The sequence below is a fragment of the Haliotis rubra genome, unplaced genomic scaffold (assembly GCF_003918875.1).
Source record: "Haliotis rubra isolate DU_JTF1 unplaced genomic scaffold, ASM391887v1 Scf1000, whole genome shotgun sequence".
NCBI classification, from domain to species: domain Eukaryota; kingdom Metazoa; phylum Mollusca; class Gastropoda; order Lepetellida; family Haliotidae; genus Haliotis; species Haliotis rubra.
Genome location: NW_025764894.1, coordinates 96,264 through 123,882, shown reverse-complemented (window position 1 = coordinate 123,882; position 27,619 = coordinate 96,264). Strand labels below are relative to the sequence as shown.

At 39.8% G+C, this 27,619-nt stretch overlaps 2 protein-coding genes across 5 annotated transcripts in view; both read left to right on the top strand.

The window, feature by feature from the left end:
• Nucleotides 1-27,619, top strand: part of LOC124267022 — a 289,774-nt gene that overhangs the window by 176,765 nt on the left and 85,390 nt on the right. The window contains exon 1 of one of the 3 annotated variants that reach the window (XM_046701878.1): nucleotides 9,989-10,113. The exons of the other annotated variants lie outside the window; for them this stretch is intronic. The gene's annotated coding sequence lies outside the window, so the exon portion shown is untranslated. Of the gene's footprint in view, nucleotides 1-9,988; nucleotides 10,114-27,619 lie in introns of those variants that run through there. 3 annotated transcript variants of the gene reach the window in all.
• The window catches only part of LOC124267005, a 219,701-nt gene that overhangs the window by 190,689 nt on the left and 1,393 nt on the right, over nucleotides 1-27,619 (top strand). The window contains exons 1-9 of one of the 2 annotated variants that reach the window (XM_046701858.1): nucleotides 11,589-11,789; nucleotides 11,880-11,963; nucleotides 12,366-12,934; nucleotides 18,767-18,971; nucleotides 19,905-19,944; nucleotides 22,578-23,644; nucleotides 24,266-24,324; nucleotides 25,211-25,271; nucleotides 25,619-25,687. In XM_046701858.1, the coding sequence (XP_046557814.1) occupies nucleotides 12,404-12,934; nucleotides 18,767-18,971; nucleotides 19,905-19,944; nucleotides 22,578-23,644; nucleotides 24,266-24,324; nucleotides 25,211-25,271; nucleotides 25,619-25,687 (2,032 nt within the window). In that variant the 5' untranslated portion in view covers nucleotides 11,589-11,789; nucleotides 11,880-11,963; nucleotides 12,366-12,403. Of the gene's footprint in view, nucleotides 1-11,588; nucleotides 11,790-11,879; nucleotides 11,964-12,365; nucleotides 12,935-18,766; nucleotides 18,972-19,904; nucleotides 19,945-22,577; nucleotides 23,645-24,265; nucleotides 24,325-25,210; nucleotides 25,272-25,618; nucleotides 25,688-27,619 lie in introns of those variants that run through there. The other variant, XM_046701851.1, reaches the window with a different exon arrangement.

Below are 27,619 nucleotides of genomic sequence, written 5' to 3'. Positions count from 1 at the left end.
TGGCTGAAGGCTTCTCAACATTATTCAATTCAAAGATCGAAAAGATCCGCCATGACATTGAGTGTCCTCAGGTGCACCAAGAACCACATGATCTCCCTATCTCCAGCTCTTTGAATACAGTGACATTCCAACCTGTCTCAGAAGAGGACTTGTCAAAGATAATGCTGAGGTCTCCCTCAGAGTCTTGTCATTTGGATCCATTACCAACGTGGTTGTTTAAAGGAATTATCGACTCTGTTATTTTGCCACTAAGTGTCATCATCAAAGACTCGCTGTCTTTGGGCGAAGTTCCAACATGCTTCAAAGTTGCTTACATCAAGCCTCTCATTACGAAACCCTCGCCCGATCATAATATCATGAAAACAATAGACCGGTGTCTAATTTTCTCTTTCTGTCTAAAGTTGTGGAAAAAGTAGATGCATATCAGATTCGTAAAGATTGTGAAGAAAACTACCTACAGGAACATTTTCCGTCTGCCTACAAAAAGTTTCACAGTACTGAGACCGTCCTGTTGCAGATTTAGCTGGCAGCCATGGACAAGCAGGAGGTTCTCATACTTATTCTTTTGGACCTCTCATTTAGATGTGGTGTAACAGGTACAGTTTTTATATGATTAAAGTCCTATCTGAATCTTCGGTCTCAGTGTGTAACAATCGGGAACTCTACATCTAAACCATGTACCTTGTCCTATGGCGTCCCCCAAGCATCGGTGTTGGCTGGCCCAACACTGGTCTTCCCCATGTACACCATTCCTCTTGGTGATATCTTCACAAGTTACAGAATACCTTTCCATGGTTAGACTGATGACACACATAACCTTATTGCTACCAGACCAAACCGCATTACCACTGAATTTGACATACTAGAAAAATGCATTGATAAAGTTTGCAACTGGATGAAAATTAACTTTCTTTAATTGAACGAGGAGAAAACTGAAATTCTTTTTGTCGGCTTCCAGCAACAACTATAGAAGATACCTGATTCTAAAATCACATGCAGAATCGGAGATACACCAGTAACATCATGCAAACATGTACGGAACCTGGGCGTTATTTTTGACTCCAATATCACAATGCAGAATCAAGTAGCAGCAGTTTGCAAAACAGGTAATTTCCACCTCCATCAGATTGAAACATTCTGCAGATACCTTTCTCAAAATTCAATTAATATGCTAGCTCAATCACTTATCATCTCAAGATTAGATTACTCTAATTCCCTGTTATATGGCATATCCTCAACACTCCTTCATACACTCCTCCAAAATACAGCTGTCAGGATCATTACCAGAACACATAAGCACCAACATATCTCTCCTGATCTCAAACAACTCCATTGGCTACCAGTTTCCAGCTAAATCAAGTTCAACATCCTATTCCACACTTTCCAATGCCTCAAGAAAGACTCTGCTCCTACTTATCTCAAATCCCTTGTTCAGCCTCACAAACCAAGCGTGACACTGCGTTCCCAAGACAAGGACCTTCTCCAAAAAGCCTCAGTGTAACAGCTACTGGCGAACGCAGTTTCAGATGCGCAGAAGCATATATGTGGAATGCTCTGTCAGACCACATCAACTTATCAGAAACGCCATCCACATTTCGATAAAAGTTAAAAACCCATCTCTTCAAAATGACCTATTGCTGCTAAACCAAGAGTTACTGTGTATATACTGTGTACATACTGTGAACATATGAAAGCACCTGGAACCCTTCAGAGCTAAACAAAATGATTAGATTAGAGTAGAGTAGAGTGAGTGAGTGAGTTAAAATTTAACGTCACATCGGCAATATTGCAGCCATATCGTGACGATAACAGTTGGTATCAATATTCAAATCAATAAATGTATAACGTAAACACTGTCATCGAAGGACAGTAAAACTACTAAACTAGCACAGCTCTTAATTTAAAACTAGCACGCTATCATAAAAATATATCACGAGAGAGATTAGATTAGATTAAGAGAACATTAACGGTAACGCACGTTCTATCAACATTTGGCATTTACCAAAACACGAGTATTTCAGCTGATCATATTTGTAAAGTTTGTTCCAAGATCAATAGTCTGTTCCTGTGTTATGTCCGAGAGTGGCGTCGATTTGTTTTCACGGACATAAGTACACTTTGCTTGCTACTCAGTAGTGCTTTTTGTGTGTGTTATACAAGAGTTTGCTTACATCTCAGATACCTCAGTTTTTATGACGCAGGCATTCCTGAACTACAGACTGCATTTAGGGTACATGAGGGGCGCAGCTAGATGTTTATATGTTTATAGATGTATTTACATTCATATGTGTCAAAGCTTTACTAATTTACTTGTGATTAATCCCTATGAGTTATCCTCTTTTTGTATTGAAAGGAATGTTTCAAGGTAGAGTGTACATCAATCGTGTCCTCTCATTCCCAATATTAACTGAAATAAGATGAGATTAGCATGGAATGATGTTCCGTACATCCACCTAACAAATAGCATACATGACTGCTGAAAATAGACGTTCTATGGTTTCATTTACTACATTACATGATGTTCTTTGGAAAATGATGTTAAAGTCAATTTCGGATCTGTCCAGACGATAATTCAGAATATTCAATTATCTTCTTGATTTCATATTAATTTATAATTTGTTATTATCAAATTATAAAATATACAAAAGATGAGTTTCCGAAAAATATATATCTTGACAAACAAACAACCGTGTATATTATTTTCACCGAGAGATATTTTGTGGAACATGATGCTGTTAACAGCTCGTGAATATTATATCCGCGTTAAATGTTTGGCCCAACGCACATTTATTGGAAAGGACAGGTGAGCGACAGAGAGTCCTAAGAAATCACCCCTCTTGCCTATGACCTACTTTTTTGCACAACAATCGCGTCGATATGCAACCTGTCGATACTACCGACAGTAATAGTAAACATCAGAGAGCCCGTTCACACAGCGATCTTTGAGCTGGCTGTTGTTACGTTAAAGTATGGGCCGTAGGATTGTTACAGCATCCATATCTTTCTGTCAAACGTGGAGACAGGCTGATTGAGGACACGCAACCACAAACCGAGGCATGTTCTATCCAGCTTCTGGAAGGACTCTGAACCTTTGTAACAACGCAAGCCACTGTTACAAATCATATACAAATATGAGTTATCATGTTTTACAACGATTGGTAGCCTCCAAAATTCCATAGGATGTGTAAGAGTATAAAGTATGTTCCTAATAATATACCTAACAATCATGGGATCAGTACAGATGGCAGTGGCAACCATCCACCTGACTACCGTCACCATGTAGGTGTGTACTGGCTGTGGGGTTCAGTGTTACATACGTGAGGCTGCCTGGCTTCAGTGAAGTACTATTCGGTATTTCTTCATTTTAGAGCATGTAGGGTTGTCTAGAAGCTTCATTTGGAATTCATTATTGAATCAAACTTGCATGCAATACAGCGATTTCTACTCTCTTGCTGTAACCCTTGTTTGGTGGCAAATCTACACGTTATTTGTCATCATTCACTTGATGGTCAGTTAATGAATTTATAACAGGTATAATTAGTGATAGCACCACTCAGGTTACCTGACAAAGGTTCCCATTTGACATTTCTTGTGTCTGGAGTAAATACTCATCATTATAAATTAAGGTCTGATGTGGTAAATGTATTACATCTTATGTAATATACGCATGGAAGTGCAGTAAGAGGAATTATCAGCTGAGTTATATAACAAACATCGATCATCGGATTAACCGATAACACGCTGATTGATTAATTCCTTTTATCCTGTACAGCGGATTTGTCAAAAGGTAGTGTTTATGTATGTAGATTTACTAATCTATACTGAATACACCCTGTCATAAAGTCTCTACAAAAACAACGTCCTTCCTTCAAAGGATTAACCGCCAATACATTGATTGCTCATTATTGGTTAACTAAATTACTTTTTTAAAGAATGGCAGACATCATGCAATTAGTTGCCAGGTGGGCTATCTTGGGTGACCAATGGGACTATACACCAATCTGAAAACCTGAAACGATAGATCACTTTTAACATTAGACTGTTAAAAGACACATGACATGGAACAGGATACTTTGTCAGCTACAGATGAATGGCATCTCATTCCTTAATGTGGATATTGATGGATACATTTCCCGTACAAGGTATTAGCCCTATATTGTTGCTATAACTTTGGTCTGTTTTAAGTTTAATATTTGCATTTTGTTTTTATATATTTGTTATGGTATTCAACAGAATAATCTTCTTTTTGCCGTTAAGTGTAATGAGACAGACAAAATACACTAGGTCGCACTTAATGCGTGTGTGAAATATGATACACGTTTGCAATCTATAAGATATCTAGATATTACAGTCATGTTATAAATTCACTAAATATAAGCAGATCGCGTGCATTTTATTAAGTTAAAAAATGCATACAAATATGATAATAAGCTAATTAGGACTATAAGACAAAATATAAAGACGTACATTGACTTTGTTATTTCAGTCCTAACATTTATTACCACTGGGAGATTGTTAAACTTCAACTGTTGTCATTTGTTATCAAAATAATGCCATTTAATACAACATTAAGATTGACTAGTAGTGAACCCAAGCTCACAACTCTCCCCACGACTCCCCATGTACTTAGTTAGCCTTACTTTCAAAACAATACTATTATATCTGGCTTCTCACTAAAATTAAAGGTCAGCTATTTCTTAAATCAAATTCTACATCCATTTACGCTAACATTTTTATCAAGTCAACATTACTATGAAATCAAAATTTTACATCAAAATCAGAATTTTTATCAAAGTGAATATTTTTCTATAAGAAACCAAATTATTCATTAAAGTCTACATAATTTTACAACAAATTCAACATAAGATTATCGAGTAAAAAAGATTTCATCTTTGTTGATCAGTCTATACTTATACTATCAATTGCGCATGAGGGTGGCGCAGCAGAGGTAACGAACCAGTCACGAATTCTGGAATATCATCCGGGTACTCACTGGAGAAAAACAATAACAAAACAACAACCAGTCCACGGAAATTGCTCTGGATCAGTGGCCCTTTAACGCATCAGGTATCGTTAAATGTGATAGATTGTAAAAAGCATTAAAACATTAAAAAGCGGTCGTTAGGGTTGATATTATACTATTCTTCAAATGTAGACAATGTTGAGAATGAGGGAAGGAGTGCTTCACTTCGAGAAACATGTACGTGTTTGCTTAAAATGCTTCGCTTTGAGACTGTATAAAGTGATATTTTTATAGATATTATGCTATTCAATATACTTGAACACAATTCAGGATATATCTGTGACAGTGAAGTCGTTTTACGTTTTTGCTTAAAATGCTTCGCTTTGAAACTCTATGAAGTGATATTTTGATAGATATTATGCTATTCCATATACTCGGACACAATTCAGGACATATATGTGACAGTGTAGTCGTTTTAACCGCCGAACCGAACCAAAGTCTTCCGATAAGACCTGTGACGAAAGTATAGCAAGGCATGCTTCACTTTGAGCAACGTGATTCATTTACCAAGATATTTTATGGATTTAAGCTTCTTTATTCTTTCCAACACAACGTTTCGGGATTATTACAGATCCCTTCATCAGGTGATGAATCCGAAACGTTGTGTGGGAAAGAATAAATTAACTTAAATCCATAAAATATCTTGGTCATCTATAACAACTTCTAAATGCCGCTAAAAGACATCGCGTTTGTTTTAGTAACTGTGAGCCGTAAGGTGATCAATTTGTATGAAGTACTAAGTAAAGCTGTACTATATAAACACATCTGAACATAGATCTGCAAGATTTAAGTTGATTTTCACAACCTGGACAAAGTCAGAAGAAACACTTGTGGGAGACGTCTTGATAATGTAGTAAAGTGGCGACTTTCCAGCAGACAAGTTCGTTTAAAATGAATTATGTGTCACATCTGGTAGTTTTTGGTTTACAGTGCTGGTCAAGTCGGACCAACACTGGCTAAACACTTCTAACAGAGGCTATTGTGAGCATACAGAATATTTCTCCATAATTTCAATTCCAATGTTCGACACCAGGCGAAACGATTTGTGATCAAATTTTAATTTTCACAGTGAAGCCCATGAGTTTGACGAGGATCAAATATGGTCAGTATCAGATCACTGTTATATGATGCTCATGACACTGCTGCATAACTGATTACCAGAAACAATGTCTGAAGACGTACAAATGTTCCTGTGTCACAATGTACCTGTCTTGTCAGTGGTGAACATTTCCACTGGAATTTCAGTACCTCAAACAATTAACAACGTTAAAATCTAAGTTTTCTATTCTACTTTTTTTTATTGCTGTTTCTAACACTGATTGCATCAACAATAAGAATAAGTCGAGGTATTTAACGTGGGTAACATGTTGTTGTTCTCTCGAAAGTGTTTTGGTTAAAGATGAAACATATCCAATGCCCTTTGGACTGTAAATATGTTATCTCGGGTTACATGCTTGCTACGTGTTTTTGCATAGATGGCACAGATGAACGGTTGGGCGAATGAACAGCCCATGTATCATTTTAGACTGTAGAAGATGTTATAAATAATGAATATGGTTGTAACCCTGCATGGAAGGCCTTACCTTATATCAGCAATCATGTCAGAACAGAGGGTATAAAGACTATAAAAAGAGCAGTGTGAGGGAATGCAGTTCCATGATGGCAGGGTTACATCTGACTGGTTTTCTTTTCCCTTGCACACCAGGTGCAAGTTAAGGGTAAAACGGGAATGTTGATGATATTTTTCATGTGTACACACATGAGTAAGCACGCATGGAAATGTGTGCGTTGTTTCAAATACGTGTTTTTCTCAATAAAATATATTCTTAATTTGGGAAATGGAACTTCGAATATTAACCAGTTTCGCAATTTGGCCCATTTTATGACCATATAAAACAGATTTCTACCTTTTTATAGTTTGTTCATTTTTATGAAATGCAAGGGTTTCAGAATGTCTGCCTCTCTATTCACCTTAACTTCAGCACAGCGTATAGTTTACTATAAGATAACAGAGGATACAGTTTAAGAACATCAAAGCTAATACAATTTTTACCAACATTTGGCATTTACCAGCACAGGAGTCTTTCAACTGATCATATTTGAAAAGTTTGTTCCTGTTCCTGTGCTATGTCCGAGAGTGGCGTAGATTTGTTCACTGTACAATAAATGTTGTGTATTAGCATCTCAAAAAGACAAAATGTTATGTTTTCGCATATTTCAGCATAGGAAAAATCCTGGTTATGATTCATTATTGTCTACATGTACGTTCGTTCTCTGTGCAGACAGATGTTGGTTATCACCATATCTGAAACTTAACAAAATGCTGTTTTCACGGACATAAGTAAACCTTGCTTGCTATTCAGTTTTGTTTATTTTTTTGTGTACGCGTGGGGCGTAGCTAGATCTTAATAAGTTTATAGATATAGTTACATTATATGTATCAATGCTTTACTGATTTACTTGTGATTATTCCCTATGAGATATCCTCTTTCCTTTATTGAAAGGAAGTTTCAAATTTACTCCAATCGTGTCCTCTCATTGCAAATATTAACTAAAATAAGATGAGATTAGCATGGATATAACATATATATGACTGTTGAAAATAGACGTTCTATGGTTTCGTTTTTCACATTAAATAATGTTCTTTGGAAACTGATGTTAAAGTCAATTTCTTCAAAACCCCTCTTAGTAACTGCGTCAGAATGGTTACGAAGCTGAAGGATCTGTCTTGATCATAATTCAGAAATATTCTTGATTTTATATTAATTTGTAATTTGTCATTATTTTAACAAAAGATTAATCCCCGAAACTATAGCTTTTGATAAACAACCGTGTATGTTATTTTCACAGAGATATTTTGTGGAACATCGATCAAAACAAAATGCTATAAAAAGATCGTGAATATTTTATCCATGTTAAATGTTGGGCCCAACGCACAATTCTTGGGAAGGACAAGTGAGCGACAGACAGTCCTAAGAAATCACCCCTCTTGCCTATAACCTACTTTGCTGCACAACAATCGCGTCGATATGCAACTTGTCGTTACTACCGACAGTAATAGTAATTGTAGGGTTGTCTAGAAGCTTCACTTGGAATACATTACTGAATGTAGGGTCTGCCGTGCTTCAGTCGCATGCAGTGTTGTATATTGTGACAGACTATCTTTATTTAAGTACAATGTTGAATATGGGGACTGCATGGCTTCAGTCGATTACAGTACTAAATATAGGGGTCATGTCACGACGACTTTCATGTCTCGAGACTGATTCTCTAAAAGTAACCGTTACGATAAACGTTCGCCAGGTGAGGCTTTAGCATCGATGAAAGTGATGAGAAAATATTCTAACCAGCCGTTCTCGGATTATCCTATAGTAAACACATAGCGTGTTGCCTGGTAGTTACGGTCACCATTGTGCAGTCCTTGCTGCTCAGGACCAGTCAGTTCCCACTCATAACCGTCAATTTGTGGTTTTACGTCAAATATAAATATGAAATATAGATTATGTAATCAATTAAATGTGACTGTCCAACACCTTGTCAGTGGGTGTCCATCGTTGGCACAGTCCATATCTTAATCAACATGATGGCACTGCTCGGTCCTTTTAATACAGGCTTGTGGTTTGGACTCCGAGGTCCATCAAAGGTGCGACCCAGAAAATGTACAAGGCGTCATTGAAAATGGCACTTACAAAATTCATTGGAGTGGGCCCATATACAAACACCTATACCAATCCTGGACTTGTCCGTTTTGAAATTATTCATATCAATAACAATTCTGTCCCTTCGGAGAGCAATGTGATTATCATGATACAGGAAAGAACATGGCAAACATGCGGACGCCTATTTAAACTATCTCACTTGCATCCCAAGTTCCATGTTGTGGGACTTCCATTTGTTGGCGCAGATTAAGAGTGTGCCCAGGTTCTCCGCCGGGAGCGCAGCTCTTTGGACGCTCTTGATAATGCAAAAGTGTGCTGTGTTAGGGAGTCTCCATATTCTCTGGAAGGTTTTTGATGGGTTAGACTAGGCAGCACAACCTGGCAGAATTCTCATTTGCTGATGGGCTGCGTGTAGAGGGGGCAAGACCACCTGAGATTATGATGAACCCTAACCACCCTAACTGTACCAGGACGACCCAACCTCTCTTTGCTGCATTTGTTTTAACCTGTAAATGTTTTGTAGAACGTTTAGTATTACTATTCAATATAAAATATATTTACTGACAGCTTAAAGTGTTATCCGTTCACGACATTATCTGATGCTCATTTGAATTCACATTTAGACTCAAGATCTACTGGCCATTGAAGGTTAAAATGGTCTCTTCCTGACATAGCTAAGATTTCAAGCCACCATGGTGAGACATGTATTTTTGTAGGTCGGTAAAGCTTCATAGGTAAGCATCATCCGTCAAATGTGTTCTGTTTGAATATACATAAAGTCAGACCCATTCGAGACTGAGAATGTTGGTTCGAATCCTAAATGGGACTCAACACCAGAAGGGTACTATGATTTGTACGTTTCTGAGAAAATGTAATCCGAAATATGACGTGTTTGATTACTGTATGCACAGGGACAGGGGGCTTGCGTCAGCATTTTACAGTCAAGCGACTTCCGATTATCCTCAGTGACTTTAGTTTGGCACCTCTCTGTGTAGATCAGAAGCTTGCCCGCCTTTACAAATGGTACAACAGTCCTTCTGTCAACTTGCCATATGCAGAAGGCTGCACTATTGACTGCCCCTGTCTTAAAAAGATTCGTGGTGAGACTGACTGCAGTAGCTAAGGCGTCTTTGGAGAAGTTGCATTCACATGCAGGATTGCGCGCAGAGACGACATGATCCCACTGTCCCAATACCACATTCAGTCCCGCACCCACACTCGCACCCTTTATTGAATATTATCACTCTATTCCTTTCTATAAATACATCAATACATGCAATGGTATATTTTCTATTATGTATTTCAGACAGTGTTTGTGTTGAGGATTTGGAATGATCGCCTGGTGGTTGTAAAGAAAACATACCAAGGTTTATCTGCGCTATGATGCTAATGACATGTCATCACTGGGTACAGAAACAGTTGATTACACGGGTATTGATATTCATTCCGATTACAATACAGGTTATGGATATTTAACACTTCTGATAAATTCGGATTGAGAGGACTCCAAATTAACTTTGAACACGTAAGTTACACATACGTGTATGACGTAATGGCGGATTAAAATATTTAGATAATAGTTTCACGAGTTTGTTACACATGTTAAGCTTTTCAAAACTGTAAAGGTAAACGTCAGTAATTCCCTACGTGCCACATATTCTCGTGAAATGAGTCAGTGAATGTGATTTGTTTAATGCCTGCTGGGAAAATGGCATGGAAGTCATCATGTCTGAACAAGGAACATACAACACGTTTTTTACATAACATGTTGTTTTTGCATCTCCTGTATTAAATAAGTCAGACCGTTCAAACTATTTCAACACCACACTTACCTTTACAGAGGCCTGCACAAAATGCCTGTCAGTAGGACAATTGTACAAGTCTCACTCGAACTGCCGTAACATCATTCTTCTTCATACAACCCGGTCTGTCATTTGTGCTGGAAAGAAGTCGGGGGGGGAGCTCTTACAAAAGAAAAAGAAAACTCTTGACAGACTCGGGAAGATAGTCTCAGCTTGGAGGAACAGCGGAGGAGGCCAAGTTCTGATTCATGTAGAGGGTCAACTATCCGAGGACAGGTGTCTTGAACAGTTTGATGAGTTCATTACCAAGAGACTGTCTGATCTCATTGATGACAGAGAACTATATGTAGACACATACAGGCGCCAATGGCTATCTGATATACAGAGGTTTCAAGGCCATACTGACTTCGTTTTTGTGAACGTGAAGGAAACGAGTGGGATAGCCACTCTAGATTTTAACACTAAAGTGAGGAACGACATTGAAAATGTGTCAATAACGTCTGTCAATTTGGCTAAATGCATGCTCAACAGACGGACAAACACAGTTCCCCCCAACGACGAAAGGATTGTGTGAAAATATTCAACTACTCCATGAGTGCCGGAATACTGAACTAAAAGGATTACATGTTGACAAATTGAGGTTTCCAGTAGCAACGAATATTTCGAGAAGCTCGTCAGATTTCGTGGATTATTTATGGCATGATCTCAAACTGAAAGATAACCTGACCTCCATGTCCAAGGTTGAGGGAGGTGGATCATACTATGTTGGGATAAGTGAGGATACCTGGGACACTAACAGTTACAGAACCAAACGTCCTAATATTGATGGGTTTTCCATGAGATCTGAAGAATCTGAGATCATTAGAGCCATTAATGCTAAACTTCAAAGTGACACAATTGCCTTACATGGAAACAACTTCTGTCATTCCCCTGACAATTTGATTAAAGTGCGGTTACATCCGATTCCTGGAACAGAGACACGTGTTCTGGAGGTAGCTGTACGTTGTTTTGATGGTATCATCTTCAGTGATAAGGACGGGCCAAGGACGTATGAAGTGAAGGACAATAATATTCATCGGATGGACAAAGCAGCTTGGTTAAAGCATTTCAAAGCCGCACAGATATAGTTTAATATACACTCACCATGGAAAGGGAGTTAGAGTTTGGTGGAAAAACGAGTGATAGTGGCGAGAGTGATGACTCCAGTGTGCCTAGCAGGTACAGCTCAGAAGGAGACGTCCCATTACTGGCTGATGACGTCTTCTCTGATTCGGATGATCCAGTAATAGGAAGCACAGACTTCCGGTGAGGCTTTACTGAAATTATGTTTTTCTATACACGATGTCTCCATCTGGATACATCCTGAAAATAAATCATTTGCTTTGCTTGTTTCAGGTGATACTCTCCAGTCAGGCACTGTCTCTACATCAGAACAGAGGAAGATTGTTGGGATACTGTCAGCTGAATCAGAACACTCGTGTATGTATTTGCAGATCTTTTTTGATGATGTGAACATGGAGGTCAAGTTATTTTACAGTTAATAATGCTGGCCTTTATCACTATAATTTACTCTCCATAGAACTAAGATTCTGGTGTGAGTGTGTGCTTGCGTCAGACTTCCCAAGTCTGACTACCTTATCTATTTTGTAACATGAAAACAAAAACATGTCTCAGTATTATGCATGAAGACATCAATTATTTTACAGATTTAAGCCATGTCCATTTAAGGATGAGCAGGTTTAACTCATCTAAACATTTATTTTTTAAAACGTGTGAGTAAATATAAGACATAAATGTGTGTTGATATGAATGTATGTATTTTTTTCTTTACATATCATCTTAAGATATGTGGTTATCTCATTTTAGTATTTTTTTATGCAGTCTTCGACATCTTCCCGTCCATTGTTGAAGAAGCTCTCATGAAACAGCATGCTCACATTGTACAGAGGCTGAGAGAACTACAAGGCAGAAATCGTACAGTCGTCATCTCAGGAGGTAGCCTGCTGAAGTTGATAGACCCATCTTGGGAGGGGCGAGTACCCGCGTCTGTCCTGTGTGATGCTTGTGTGTTCTGCCCGACACGCCCTGTCATGGTGCTGACTTTCACAACTGAGGATGAAGACAACCACAAGAACATTCAATACAACACAACGTTGGCGACGTTGATCGTACAACATGTGAAGGTGGAAACTAAGTTTGATTTCAATATCATTCATGACACTGTCGACGCATCTTTGTGTAAGGAGAGACAAGATTTCCTGACGAAGATCGAGCAATGTGAGAATTCAGCCAAATGCGTCTGTTTCCCCGCCGAACTACATATGGACGAAAAGAAATGTACAGCCATCATAGAAACCTTCCTGAAATACCTGTCTGATGGCACTGAGTCAGCCAGACTTTCACCATCTACGGAGGATAAAGCACATGTGAAGACCATTTCCGAACAAGATGTATGTATAAATTTGTATTCATATTTTAATACACCTTAATATAGGCATTGTTTGAAATAGAAATAGTTCACTATCGTCCTTTGCTATCTTCAACTAAACAAGGCCTAGTGAAACATATCTGCAAACAAGAATTATTACATTCCAATTGATATTGGCATGTCAGTGAGGTGAAATGTGTATGTGTATTGACATCAAGTTATTTTTTTCCATGATCTATACATGTTGACGAGAGCGGTGTACCTTACCTGACGCAGGATGTGCTTTAGCTTCCGTTTATACCTTAACCCTAACAGACAGTATTGGAACAGAGAGAGACAGTTGAAACAGATCGAAATCTTGGGACCCCTGAGTTATCAACCTTGGCCAGTGCGACCTCGCACTCTTTTTTCGCCTTCGGGTTTTTCTTATCTTATCCTTTCCCTTGTTCATCTTTCACTACTTTTGTATGCAGTGTTGGCAGTAGTTGTCTCAAGAAAGGTACTTTTGTGACAACATAGCAACTTTGTATATGTCCCCTATTTAGATTTTTTATCTTGTCTCGCAGGCACAAGTTCTTGCTCTCATTACACTTTTTCACCATAGTTTCTAGAACTATAACTCGAACAGTCGTGACTTGACCAGTGGCTCATATTTTAGGCACTTTAGGCTATTGGTAACACTATTTCTTAAAAGCTGTAAAATCTTCGTTTTTTGCTTGAAATATATACAACTGAATGTTTTACAAACCTTCTTAACAGTATAAAAAAACACACCAGGCCGTTGAAATATCATTATTACGTTCTTTCACATCTGATACATTTTTTTACAAATGGCGTATTTTTTATTCAGATTATCAATATGGAAATCCCCCTACCACTTAACGTCAATGATCTATCCATGAAAAGTGGAGGACAATACGCATGCATTGATGCATCTTCACCCTAGTTCACTGTTTAGGAACATGTTTGAAATCGCAGCTTAAAATGAGATGACACTTGCTGAAAGGTGTCAGGCTATAGGCCTTTTGGAATCTTGTCAAACTCAGCAACAGGTTTCTGTCCGGTTTAATGTTAGTCAGAGTGCTATTAGTAGACTCTTGCACAGATTTCCAACCAATGGGTCCGTGACATATGCACGTCGACCAGGTCGCCCCAGAGTCACAACAGTCCGAGATGATATTCACATGATTAACACTGCATTACGTAACAGATTCCTAAACGCAGCAGATCTTCAGACAGAACACTTAAATGTTAACAATGTAAGGATATCATAGCAAAAGACGTTAAAATATGGTACTTGTTGGTCCCTGCCTGGCGGTTGGCATTAATGGGTACAACAAGGACTGGTCGGCTCGGAGTCCCCGCTCTGCATCTTCCGATTTCAGAAATTTGTTAATATTCACAATTTCGCTGATGAAGAACTCATTAACGTTTTCCCCCTCTATTTATCGGAATCCGCGCTGATTTGGTATGAAGGACTTACCTGTAAAGACAATATGACATGGCACGGACTCAAACAATCTTTTCTCAATGGTATGGCCCCACATCTATCCAAATTATAAATCGTAAAAATGCCCTTATCGACAGGAAACAAAGAGAGCATGAGGACTTTCGATTATTTCTTCAATCAATTCGGCATGAGGCATCCCTTTTGAAATGTAACGATGACCATTTTCATAAAAAGACCCCATTTTCAGAAATTCCCTTCCTCATATCGTTCAATTTATTGCCACCAGACGCCATGACACTTTGTCCGATATGACAGAAAGTGCCCAGGTAGCAGAGGGCACATACCAAATGTCTGGTATGGAGGGGAATCATGTCTCTCATCTCATCCATTAAAGTTAAGCTGGACAGACTACATGAAGGGCAGCAGAAGCAAACTAATGACTTTCAACCCTCCCCAAGCAATGCATTCCCCCAACCCCTCCATTCCCCCTGCCATCACCCAGTTTTTCCCGTCCCACCACCTCCCATCCCACCCCCCGTGTATCATGCCCACAGACACCCATACATGTGTGTCCACTGTGGGCTATACCAACTCAGTCACCCAGAGTGTCGCCTCCACTCCCTCAACGTATTTCCGACACCGCTTATTACCTTCTTTGTAAATGTGTTCCGTTTCATGTCCCCGTTCTGTATGCTCTCTATCGTAGCATACACCTGTGTGTCTATGTTCCATCAAAGTAATTGTCTGTCCTCCTGGCCACCGCTTTCTAATATGTACTGAAATATAAATGTATGTATTCATGGGCCGTTGTTTGATTAATGTTTGGAGTTGAAAGATGTGTTTGAAATATGTCCGAGATTGATTTCCATGCTTTGCTTTTCATGGGAATGTTATGCCCATAAGCTTGAATATGGATATGATGTCTTAAGGACTTGAAAGTGTATTTTTAATGGTGTGACGAGAGTAGATGAGAACGTGTGTGTGGGGCGTGCGCGCGTGTGTGTGGGTGTGTGTGCAACGTGTGTGAGAGAGAGTGTGTGTTGATTGTTACAAAAAGATACAATATGTCGCGATAGAACAGACGAGAGAGAGAGAGAGAGATTTGCGCGCGTGTGTGAGAGCGAGAGGGGAATTGACTTATTTTATTGCTCAAATGATACAAAATGTTGGTGTGTGTGTGTGTGTGTGTGAATGTGTGTGTGAAAAGAGAGAATTGATTGTTATTTTAATGTTAAAATGATACAAAATGTTGAGGTCTGTGTGTGTGAGTTAAAGTTGTGTTATCTGAATCTAAATCACAGTGCCGACAATATACATGAAATAATAGCAGCTTATTATCATGACAGCACAGCCATGTACAGGTCAGCTGCATGCGTGTAAATTAACCCTAATGAACCTTAGAGTATGGCCTGTTGGCCACGGAAGTTTAACATTGTGGATGAGGTGCATGCTGGATACTGCAGGTTGACCATACATGTATCCCAATACGATGCAGGGCAGCCTGACAGTCAGTAGTATATAGACAATGAATTCTTAATGTAACGGGACTTGACCCTTGGAGAGCGCCTAGGCATCTGGTCTGACGATCGCCTCTGTGATGCTGCCTGGCCTTTGCTGCACTATCATGTAATTACATACTTAGCTGACAAATATAGTGTTGTGGACCCACTGATGGACTTCTGTGTTTGAAGAGACAATATCCCTCAAAAAGCTTTAACCAGCCCGGGATATGTCTTGGTATCATGGGTGTCATGTAGACAGTTAGTTTGTGTTTACGGTGCGTGGTTCTTTTATTGAGGGAACATGTAAATAGTGATCCTTATGCCAATATCCCCATTCATAGATTTTCTTCGTTACACATTGTGTTCTTGGGTGTGATGCCTTTTGTTCAAAAGACCAATGTCCGAGAAAGTTCTAATGTACAGCATTTCTCTTGCTGTCCATCCTAAACACATCACAACCGTCGCCCTGTTTTAGCTGGTTTAGAACAGAATTTTACATGTTACAAAAACGTGCTGATAAAGCATGAGAAACAACATATTCATTGAAAGTAGATGGCTGTATGACCAATACTCCCGTCGACTTTGAATCCACTACCTCCGGTTTTTGCCCCTCAGATGGGCCTTGAATGAAGAACCCATCTGACCCTCATACTGCTCTTCTGGGATCATCTCCTCCAAAGTTAACTTATTGATTTCGCATTAATCTAGTGCAGGTCTCACAAGTGCCTGATGCAAGGACCTATCACCTGTAAGTTTGGTTTGTTTGTTGATAAACGCCACATTCAGCGATATTCCAGCTATAATGTGGAGGTGTGTAAATAATCGAGGCTGGACCAGACATTCCAGTGATCAACTGCATGATCACTGCGATACGATCACATGCGTCAACCAAGCCAGCAAGCCTGACCACCTGATCCTGATAGTTGCCTCTTACGACAAGCATAGGCTGCTGACGACCAATTCTAACCGGATTTTCATGGGTCTCACCTATAAGACACACCTCCCTCTCATCCAGTGAACCGAAGCACTGTCATCTGTCGCTTGACATGCGCCAGTCTGTCAACTTACCTCCTACGCTGGACCACCCACCTTGCTCAATCAGTCACCGTGGTGTACCTCTTCTGACAGCTAAATGTTTCTTGTATGGGATGCCCTCTCAGTAGTCATCATGGCTTCTTTCATCTGCAGTCTCTTAAGGAAAGACCTGTGTAGGTATACGTCCAAACCGTGATAGACAAGGCGTTCCTTTCATCAGCAACACCAGCCAGTTATGCAAGAGAAACTACCAAGAATGCCCTGAAATTCACGGGCGGCAAATGTAGGTGGTAGTAAGTTTAACAGATAGCTGTCAACTGGCACCTCTCTACGCCAGTTGTCTCATTATGCCAATCACTCTTATCATGCTCCAGAGATTGAGAAGAGTTGACTCGAGTAACGCAATCTGACTACATCCCTAAGCTAAAGCGTCCAAGGTGCGATAGACAAGGCCCTTCCTTTCATCAGCAACGCCAGCCTCTTACGGAAGACAAACCACCAAGAAGAACGCATTCTGACTACATCCCTTAGCTACCACTGAACTGTTAGAACGTGGTTATCAAGCTTAGTAGATTCCCGAGTTTGCTGCCAATATAGATGCCAAGGACACCAAGGAAGTTTGGGATCCACAGATCATGTCAGGTTGGTTTGTTGGTTTTAAGCCACACTCATCAACATGCCAGCTACATGGCGGCTATCTGTAAATATTAGAGTCTGTACCATACAATCACGTGATCAATAGCATGGGCATTGATCTACGTAACTGGGATGTGATGCCATGTGTCATCTGTTTAGTCGCCTCTCAAGACAAGCATGGGTTGCTGAAGTCTAACCCGGATCTTCACGGGTCCATGTCAGGCGTTTGCTCTAGATGAAGACGCATATGAATAAGAACATGGTGCTTTTCAGTCCCGACTATGTCAGTAGTCCTCCACACTTTCATGTGCTCTCAATCGGCGTCAGCCTGGAGGATTCCTACTTCCATGTAGCTACACGTGTTGCTCATTCATTTTTCAGGGTCAGCACTTCCAGTGAAAGGTGGCCCCGGTTGGAATTTCACTGGTGCCCTCAATTACGCGGACGTTTTTTCTTTCCCTGGTTTGCTGCCCAGGGTAATTACAACATGTGCAGACACGTTGTGCTTTTGGTCTCGGCCTGTTGGAGACTGTGATTCACAGTCTCGTACAGTTCATGGGAGAACCTGCTCTCTGTCTTCAAACGCTATCAGCTCCCCATATCTCGGATATGCCCCGGATGGAAATTCGCCTTTGCTTTGCCGATTGCTTCTGACCTCTTTCTCTGATACGAGGGCACTCAACTTGTGCCAATCCTCAGTTCTCATGAGAATGTGTAGCGTCAGGTAATGTAAAACACGAGAGGAATGTTTTCAAACTTACCTGACGCTCCACCTTTAGCCTCACACGTACCTTGTCTACACCATCCACCGCTGTACAACCTGTGTATGTAGTCTTACAGTGTTGAATAAGAGGTTGGACGGCCAAAGTAGATACAACAGAGGTACTTCCATCTGTTTCTACTGTCTCTGTGTTGTTAGTTTGAGGGAGAGGGAAGCTTCAGCAATGTGTACCGCCAGATACGAATGAACATATTGCATTTATCACGACATGCTCATTTGTTTATTATCACTGGAATTATCACAGAATTTGATAAGACTCCAATACCTTTGGTTTCTGCTAAGTAGTTAAACACACATGATATTCAATGCGTGATAAATGTTACATTCAAATAGACTTTATTACCACAAAAATGTTGTTTATTTACAATCAGATTTAGCTTTATTCAACATAGTGAAATACTGTTGTTCGTCTTTCCAAATATGGGGTCTTTGCTATCATTATTTCAACAGTTGGGGACCCCGCTTGATGAATTACGACAACAGTTACGTGCTCTGGATGAGGACCATCAACAAGTGATCAGTGAAGTAAACCAGCATCATGAAGAGAAACTATCAAAACTGATGTGTCTGCATGCTCAGAGAAAGCAGAAACTGGAGAAGGAAATCGAAGAATTACTTCAGAAGCCTCGCCATGAAAAGAGAGACGAAACATCGGGTAAATAGGAATAGTTTGAAATGTGTAAACCGTTGTTTGAAGGAGGAAATCTATGGTTAGGAACCCTCCAGCTTCTGATGTTTTGAACTATATGTACACATGGAAAGAAATATTGCAATACCTGTGATATTTATCTCCAATGAAGCCATGATAATCACATCATAATTATGTTTGTTTGTGTACATATCTTGACCCTTCGGTTTCCTAACAACTTCAAATACACCACAACATATTTTAATTGCTGGAAACCTGACAGAATATTGGCAAACTATTTGCATTGGTGATAGAAGCTATTTTTCTCGATTGATATGCATATGCAGAAAAACATACGACATAATAGGGCTAGGACGGGTAAGAAAAAATGGAATCGAGTACCCGCATGTACGTACCCGAATCGGAATCGAGTACCCGGAAATGTAAGGAATAAAGCGCTTCTGTCAACTTTCTGTATATTCAATTCTGAGTTGACGGAGATTTTTATACAGACCTTGAAAGGATGACAATAACACACTGAAACTGAACATAGGCTATTTAATTTACGTCTATTTAACAAATATAGAGAGTAACACCATTACATGCATTCCTCGTTAAAACACAGGACCTTTCGTTACCGCTGTTACCGTTACTTGACTCCTCACTGCTCATGCTGAGATATATACAGTCGTTAATAATGACCTCCATTTATCAGACAATACCAATGATGCAAATGTGTGTTACGTCAATGATGAAAAAGACAAGTTATTATGTGCACTTCTCCTTTTTCAGGAACTCGATTCCTAGAAATAGTACTCGATTCAAGCTATACCCGACTCGGATTCGAGTACCGAGTCCCCGTCCCAGCCCTATCACATAAAGCTTCATACACAATACAAATTAATATAGCTTACTAATGGCTAGAGTTAATTGTTAAGATCCAATTTCGTTTATTTACAGAACTCCATCAATTGAACCTTTCTGCCAGAACGTCAAACAAGTAAGGCAAACGTTACTCAAATATACAGTCAAACTAAAAACTTCACAATCATATATTAAATATATAAAAAAGGTCACAAGAATGTGGTATAGGGGTTATCATTTATTTGTTACGGTCCATAGGATGAACTGAGAATAATCACAATGCCAAAGATCAATTCCACGTGGTTACAGACTTTATCAATAAACGGCGTAAACAAAGTGCCAAGTCAAAAGAAATCAAGTAGCGTGTATGGCCACCCCTTGCATTCACAACTGCCAAGCAACGCCTCCTCATGGACTGCCTGATGCATGTAAACACCTTATTGGGGATTGGTTCCCGAGAGCGCGCAGACCTCTACCAAGAGCATCCCAGATGAAATCGAGAGGACTGAGATCAGGTGGCCTTGACGACCAGTCAAGAACGTTGATTCCTGCACGTATATCCTGGTCAAGCTGGCTGTGGGGTCTTGCAGTGTCACGTTGAAAGTGCAGACCTGGACCATGTGCCGCCATGAATGGAATACGTTCGGAGGCTAGCACCTGGTCGCGGTAAACTGTAGCTTTAAGGTTCCCACTTATAACCAGAAGTCAGGGACGGGCAATCCCATAGAAAGCACCCCAGACCATGTCACTTCTGCCCCCAAATCTGTCAACTTCCTGTACACAACACTTGGCTTAACGTTCACGGCGTCGCCTCCACACTGTCATCCTACCATCAGCAAATCTGAGGGTAAAGCTTGATTCATCGCTGAAGACAACTCGATTCCAGTCTCTCTGAGTCGGAGGTGTCGTCGGGCCCACAGCAAACGCTGACGTAATGGCGTCAAAATGGTTCCACAATATGGTCATTGAACCCGAAGGTGAGCTGTTGGCAGCCGGTTTCGGATGGTTTGTGTCAACAATCGACCCCTAAACAGATCATTTCTGGTTCCTGTAGCCGTGAAAAATCGATTACAGAGGTGATGTAACACAATTTCACGGTCCCCCGCCTGTGACGTCACTCGTTTGTTGCATTCGAGTCTGTAAATCATAAACAGTCCGGCGGCTGCACCCCATTGTCCTTGCAACGTCACTTACTGACGTCACTTACTGCTGCACATTTGAGAGGCGCGGCATAATAATTGGCTGTTCTTGTTAGTGCTTTAAAGTATTTTTTCACTTTGTAAAGTTGAGGGAACATTTCCGATCGAATGCACGTGCAATGAGTGAGTGAGTGAGTTTGGTTTTACACCGCTTTTAACAATATTCCAGCAAAATCACAGCCGGGGACACCAGAAATGACCCGTAATGTGTCTACTATAAAAATTCATATTATTATTTACAAATCTAAATTGTGAAGTTTGGGGGTTTTTTGGACTCAGTATAGACTAGATTAAGCTCTGAGTTTAATAAGACTGTCCAACACCATGCCCGTGGACACCCAGCACTGACACTTTGTGTCTTCAGGAAAATAGTGGCTTGGCAAGATCCATAAAAACGGCCTTTTACAATACTTGAGGTTTGGACTAAAAAAAAAAAACGTACATCGGCTAACCAAGACTGTGTTGAGGGCTTCGTATACAGCTTCACGTGTATCGAAATCAACAATCACTCCCTTGTTCCTTCGACAAAACCAATGAAACCATTCATATTATTGAATTTTCGGTCCTGGTGTGATTGAAATGATTCCGGAGAAACATGGCATATATTACGAAATTTCACACTTACATTCCAAGTACCAAGTTGTCCGAATCCCTGTTGTTCTTGGCGTCTTAGGTTTGGCATACTTGCTGTCGGTAACAGACGTTCTGGCACTCTGGGTAATGCAGAAGCCTGTAGTGCTTGGGAGACTTCCCATTCTCAGAAAGGTTCGATCAGGCAGCGCTTATTGACAAAAGCCCCATTCCCTGTCTGAGTTATGTGTGGACTGGCCAAATTTCTCTCAACTGTAAATATCATGTCGATACAAACATTTATCTATTGGTATCGCTTTTTTTTCTCGGCCCATACTGTAAAGATTACACTTGTCCAGGCACGTTTCCAGGGTGGCCTTGTCATCTCATCATTTCGGCTGCCTGTTTACTGCTGGGTGACCACAGGGATCTTTGTGTCCCTGAACTACGCGAATGTGCGTGTCTGCACTAACTCATTAACCAAATTCTCATCCGTCTAAAGTGAAGCTTCATGTATGTTAAAGACTCTTGGTTAGGGGGTTGTATCAATGTAAAGGAAAAGGATTACGTCAACAGAAATGGACTTTCTTTCCGCCTTAGGCCACAACATTAGGTTGTGTTGATTTGTTTCATTATTAATTATGATGCAATACAAGTTTTCATGTCATTACTCATTTCTTGTTAGTTTGTTATCATTTGTTTGATGAAATATATTTCTTATTCACTAAATCATTTGCTAATTACATATTAATTTATGTGTTATTTTAGACCATGATATCACGAAGCAAATAAGAAGTTCATATCATAAATCATTTGCTTTCTTTAATCTTATTTTCCGATTAATACTTTAAGTCAGGGGCATTTGGTCGAATGGCTTTTGTCCAGAGGGGCTTTTGGACGAGGGACTTTTGACCAAGACTGATGGAAACAGCCAGGGATTGTTTGTATATTTAGTGCATGTTACACGTACGTGCATTCATCTTTAAGTAGCTCATTTTAGGTTTCTGTCTTCCAGAATGGACGACTTCCCCAAATGTTCTGTCTGTCAGCATCAGTTTACACTGAAGGGTCCCGCCCCCTACCTACTGCCCTGTCTACACGCCGTGTGTGAGACGTGTGTGACATCTGCAGCTGGTGGTGTGATATCATGCTCCACATGTCAGACGGAGGTCAACCTCACGGACACAAGCCTCCAGAAGGATGCAGTGAGACAGAAGGAAATATTCCATCTGACAGTAAAACATCGCCCCACAGAGCTCTACTGTACACATAAAAAGGACGGCAACCAGGCTGTGTGTTGGTGTCGGGACTGTGAAGAGTTCCTGTGTGAGTACTGCCAGAATGAGCACAGCAACATCAAACTTTCCAGAAACCATGTACTTCAAAACTTCAGTGACATGGTACCGACTGTCTTGAACATTCCAACATTTTGCAGCATCCATAAACACAACTCTTTGGACTTCATTGATGCAACCTGCCAGAAGTGGATCTGTGCGAGATGTAGACTCCATGATCACGCAGACCATGATGTGAAGTACTTGGATGTGGCTGCTGATGCTGTAACGGAACATTTCCGCCACCAGAAGAATGAGCTATTAAAGCTGCAGACTCGTCAGAAAACTCACATGCAGAGCATCAGACAAGACATTAAATACACTGACAGAACACACGACACTTTGAAAGAAAATATTGGCCACATATTCCAGACTCTGCGATCGCTTCTTGATCAACGAGAGAGTGAACTTAAGACCGATCTGGAAAATCTTACAAAAGAGATCAAGGCAACACAACAGACTCTCCTCACCACCACTGAAGAAGATTGGGAGACATGCAGAAATGTTTCAGACTACATTGACAAAGTCCTCCTCTATGCCCCCAAATTACACATCCTGGAGCTGGAGAGCCGTGTAGGAAACAGAGCTCGGAGCTGCCTGAAAGATGTTAGGTCTCAGTCCCGTGCTGTAACGTCAGCTTTCCTCAATACAAACAGATTGTCAGTGCTGAAATCAAATATATCAGTATTTGGTGCCATTACGACAAATGTAGGGGACGCTGAACCTTTTAAAGGTATTCCAATTGGACATTATTACAAGTTGATTATTCTTTGTATTGGTTTTGTATGTGTGGCATTCTTGTTATGTTTTATTTGGCATTATTTATTATTTATACCTCTTTTGTATTCATGTTTCTATAATTTAAGATCCATTATGTCTGTTGATAACTTTGTTTTTTGTACCGCCTCCGTGGTGTAGTGGTTAGAGCGTCTGTCTGGGGAGCGGAAAGTCGCAGGCTCGATCCCCGACCGCGTCATACCAAAAGACGTTAAATTGTGGTATTTGTTGGTTCCTGCCTGGCGCTCGGCATTAATGGGTACAACAAGGACTGGTCGGCTGGGTGTCAGTATAATGTGTCTGAGTGGGGTATTCATGATTCACTGCGGCATGGTATCTCAGTGGGCTAGCACTATAAAACCAGCTTCAGTCTGGGCTAGTACAAGCAGCCGCACATACACATACACACGTATGCACGTCGTCATATGATCGAAATATTCTCAAGCATGACGTTAAACCCAATTTCACCTCACCTCACTTTGTTTTTCAAGTTGTAAAATTCATAAAACATTATCCCGGCATTTCAGGCCTATGACGTAAATATTTTTAATCATATATAATTATGCTGTTGTTGTAGACAAGGATACCCAGACCCTTGATGACTATATGGCAGACCTGGACAGGAAACATAAAATGGTGAGTATAGTCTGTGGTACATCATACCTTCTTGATGACAAACAGACTGGCAAATCGTAGAGAGACCCAAGTAACTATGTCGCAACATTCAAGACTCTAGGAATGCTTCAGCCCATCAAATTCCTTATATGTTAGGTGTTTTGCAAGAAATTGTAGAACTGAAGACGAAAATGGATTCAGAGGAGTAACGGAGTGAAAGCTACAGACTGCTCACAGACGAGGTCAATGGAGACATCAGTAGCCTCAAATCGTTTTGATTTTATTATTTACCTTCGTTCATACCTTTAGACATCTTTGCATCTGCCCTTATATTCCAGTATATATGTCACACAAAAAATATCGCTTTAACGTCATCTCAATTTATAACCATTAAAAACCCTTTAAAGGGTTTTTAATGATGTCAGCCCATTAAATAATCTGTGTGTTTTAAGAGTTTTTTCAGGAAAGTAAAGAAATGAAGACGAAAATTGATTCGGGCGAGAAAAATGTTAACACCTTACGGACAGGCTCAGTGGGGAAATCAAACTCCTGAAATCGTTTCTTCTATTTTTCATAACTTCACGTGCTTTCAAACATTTAAATGTGTCAGCATCTACACTTATGTGATCTCAATAATCATCGAAAACATTTGAAAGGATGCAGTGCACTTGATGACAGTTTCCTGACGTTCTTTTCAAACGTTTAGTTAGGGTCCGACCTCTGGATACGGTTGTGAATATGACAGTCTGCAAGTGAATTCTATGTGACCCCTTTTTGTTCAAGAATTTCACAAACATTTCTGTTAATAAAGCTTGCAAACGTTATAATTAAATATTACATGCCCTGGAAACCTTATACCCTTGAGCTAACCAATGTTTTGATATAGAATTATGTACAATGTTTACAGTTCATTGCCGAGAAGGAAAACATCGAGAAGAGACTCTCAAAGAACCTGGATGTTTTACTTGGTAAATTTGCATTACGTTTCTTCCTGTGCCTCCCAGGCAATATCGCAATATACTTGACGACTTCACTTGTATCTACAATCGGTTAAAATCATCGAAGTGGTAAACATATATAATCCTTGTCATATAATCACCTTAAATCATATGTTAAACATGGAGTCACTAAACCTTCCCGAACAGATGGTATCATCACTATTTGATTATGATTCCTTAAACGCATGCTCATGATAAAGTCGGAACGGACACAGCTCTTGTCGGAGGCTTTTGTGTATTTTGAATGGGTTTTGTGTCTTATATTTATCATACATATACATTATACATATATGGTTATATGCATGTTTGTTTTACAGGTGTGGCCAGGGAATGTTGTATCCATCTGCTGAAGCCAGGGACTGTAGACAGGTCTGTGGTGCTGAAGTGTGAGTACATTTACTCAAATAAAATACAACGTCAGCACACCACATAGGACATGTAGTCATATACTTCGACTGGGGAGAATAGACGAAGTTACGTATCTCATGCTTGAAGTAACGGACGCTGGGGTTCACTGATTGTGTGGTATTGTTTTAACAATGTAACGCATCATGGGGGCTTAAAGTTCCAGGGTCATGCCTGGTGATCAACGTAAACACGGGCACCCGTTGATGGGCTGATCTTTGACATTTTTTTCTTCAAAAACCTTTTTTTCCAAATTTGTAAATCACAGACTGAGACACACTGGACATATTGGCTATATTTTGTTAAATTATGCGAGTTTAATTTATGCCAGTAACCAGAAGGTGTTCATCGTGATGTTGATGACGCACGTCCAGCCTGGTGGAGCGTTACTGTTGGTAATGAAAATTCACATTTGTTTTTCAATCCTGAAAGTCACTTGGTACTGTGTACACCCCTCAACAGACTACATGCACTCAGTTGAAAAATATTTAAGAGTTTTGTTAATAGAATCTTCTTGAATGTCATTTCTAACTGAAAGTATTAACAACCCCTTTCATCACATATTTAATATTCATAACTACCATATCTCGATAAAACAGAGTAAATAGTGTTATTGTTTGCATCTATTGACGTCCCAAGATTTTTTTAATACTATTATTCATGAGAATCAATCAGATCAGTTACACCATTTTCAAGAACACTGCCAAATGTGTTGGAGTAACTCAGGACACGTGCGTGACCACATGACATGATCTAGCAACTCTCAATTCCTTCTCTTTGACATAATTGAGAAGGACTTAAAATTTGTAAACAAAAAGACATAAGTGCATTTGGTCCTTGTTTCACAAAATTCAAACTTAGTTATCATGTTAAAAAAAGTATAAAACTGTCAACAGTTCACGTTTGCAAGCATCTGTTTTTGATCGAGCAAGAAAAGAAACGTGCCTCCGCCAAATCGATGTTGTGATGAGTTGCACTTGTGGGGCTCGCGTGTCATACAGCAAGAATGCATTTCTATTTTGGGGGGATATTCTCAATTACTGTTTATGCCAGTAAACAGAAGATGTTCATCAAGATGTTGACGACGCATGTCCAGTCTGATTACAAATGCTGCGTTAAAGCAAGACTAGAGTGGTGGAGCGTTGTTGTTGGTAATGACAAAAAAACGGTTATAGCTGAGAGTGACTTTCAATAAAGTTTAAAAATCAACATTCACCCCTGTGACATTTCCTTTTTTCACTTTTTACTCCTCAAAGTCATTCGGCAGTCCTAGTATTGTTTACAATCCTACAAAAGACCCAACTGTTATTTGAAGATATCAATATATTATGAAAATTTCAGATTTTTGCCGATTGTGTTTTATTGTTTCTACCATATCTAACTGAAAATATGAACGACCCCTTTTATCATATATTCAACGTTCATAAAGCGTGTCACAACAAAGAGCGGGAAGGCATTTCGATAATATTTTTTGATACTCTTAATTAATTGTGTTAGGCTTTTGGTCTCAACATGTTTTTTCTTTCGCTACAAACCATAACATCATAATATTTTCCAAAATATGATCTTCCAGAAACATTAACAAAAAACATGAATTGTTTATACATAATGTCATTATTATTTTCTCCTGTTTGCGTCCTCCTGACAATCTATCTTCTTGCCATTGTCAACCCGCCGAGCGATCCCAGAAGATGTATATTAGAACTGGTCTTCAGTAATCCATGCTAGTAGTAAGAGACGACTAACAGGACCGGGTGGTCAGGCTCGTTATGGATATTTTCGTAGATCGATGCTGGTATTGTCAATCACTGGATTATTGGGTGTGGACTGCATGTTTTGCAGATCGCCGTGATATAGCTGGCACACTTCTATAGCTGAGTGCCCTAATAAACAACAAACAGGCAGTATGGCGA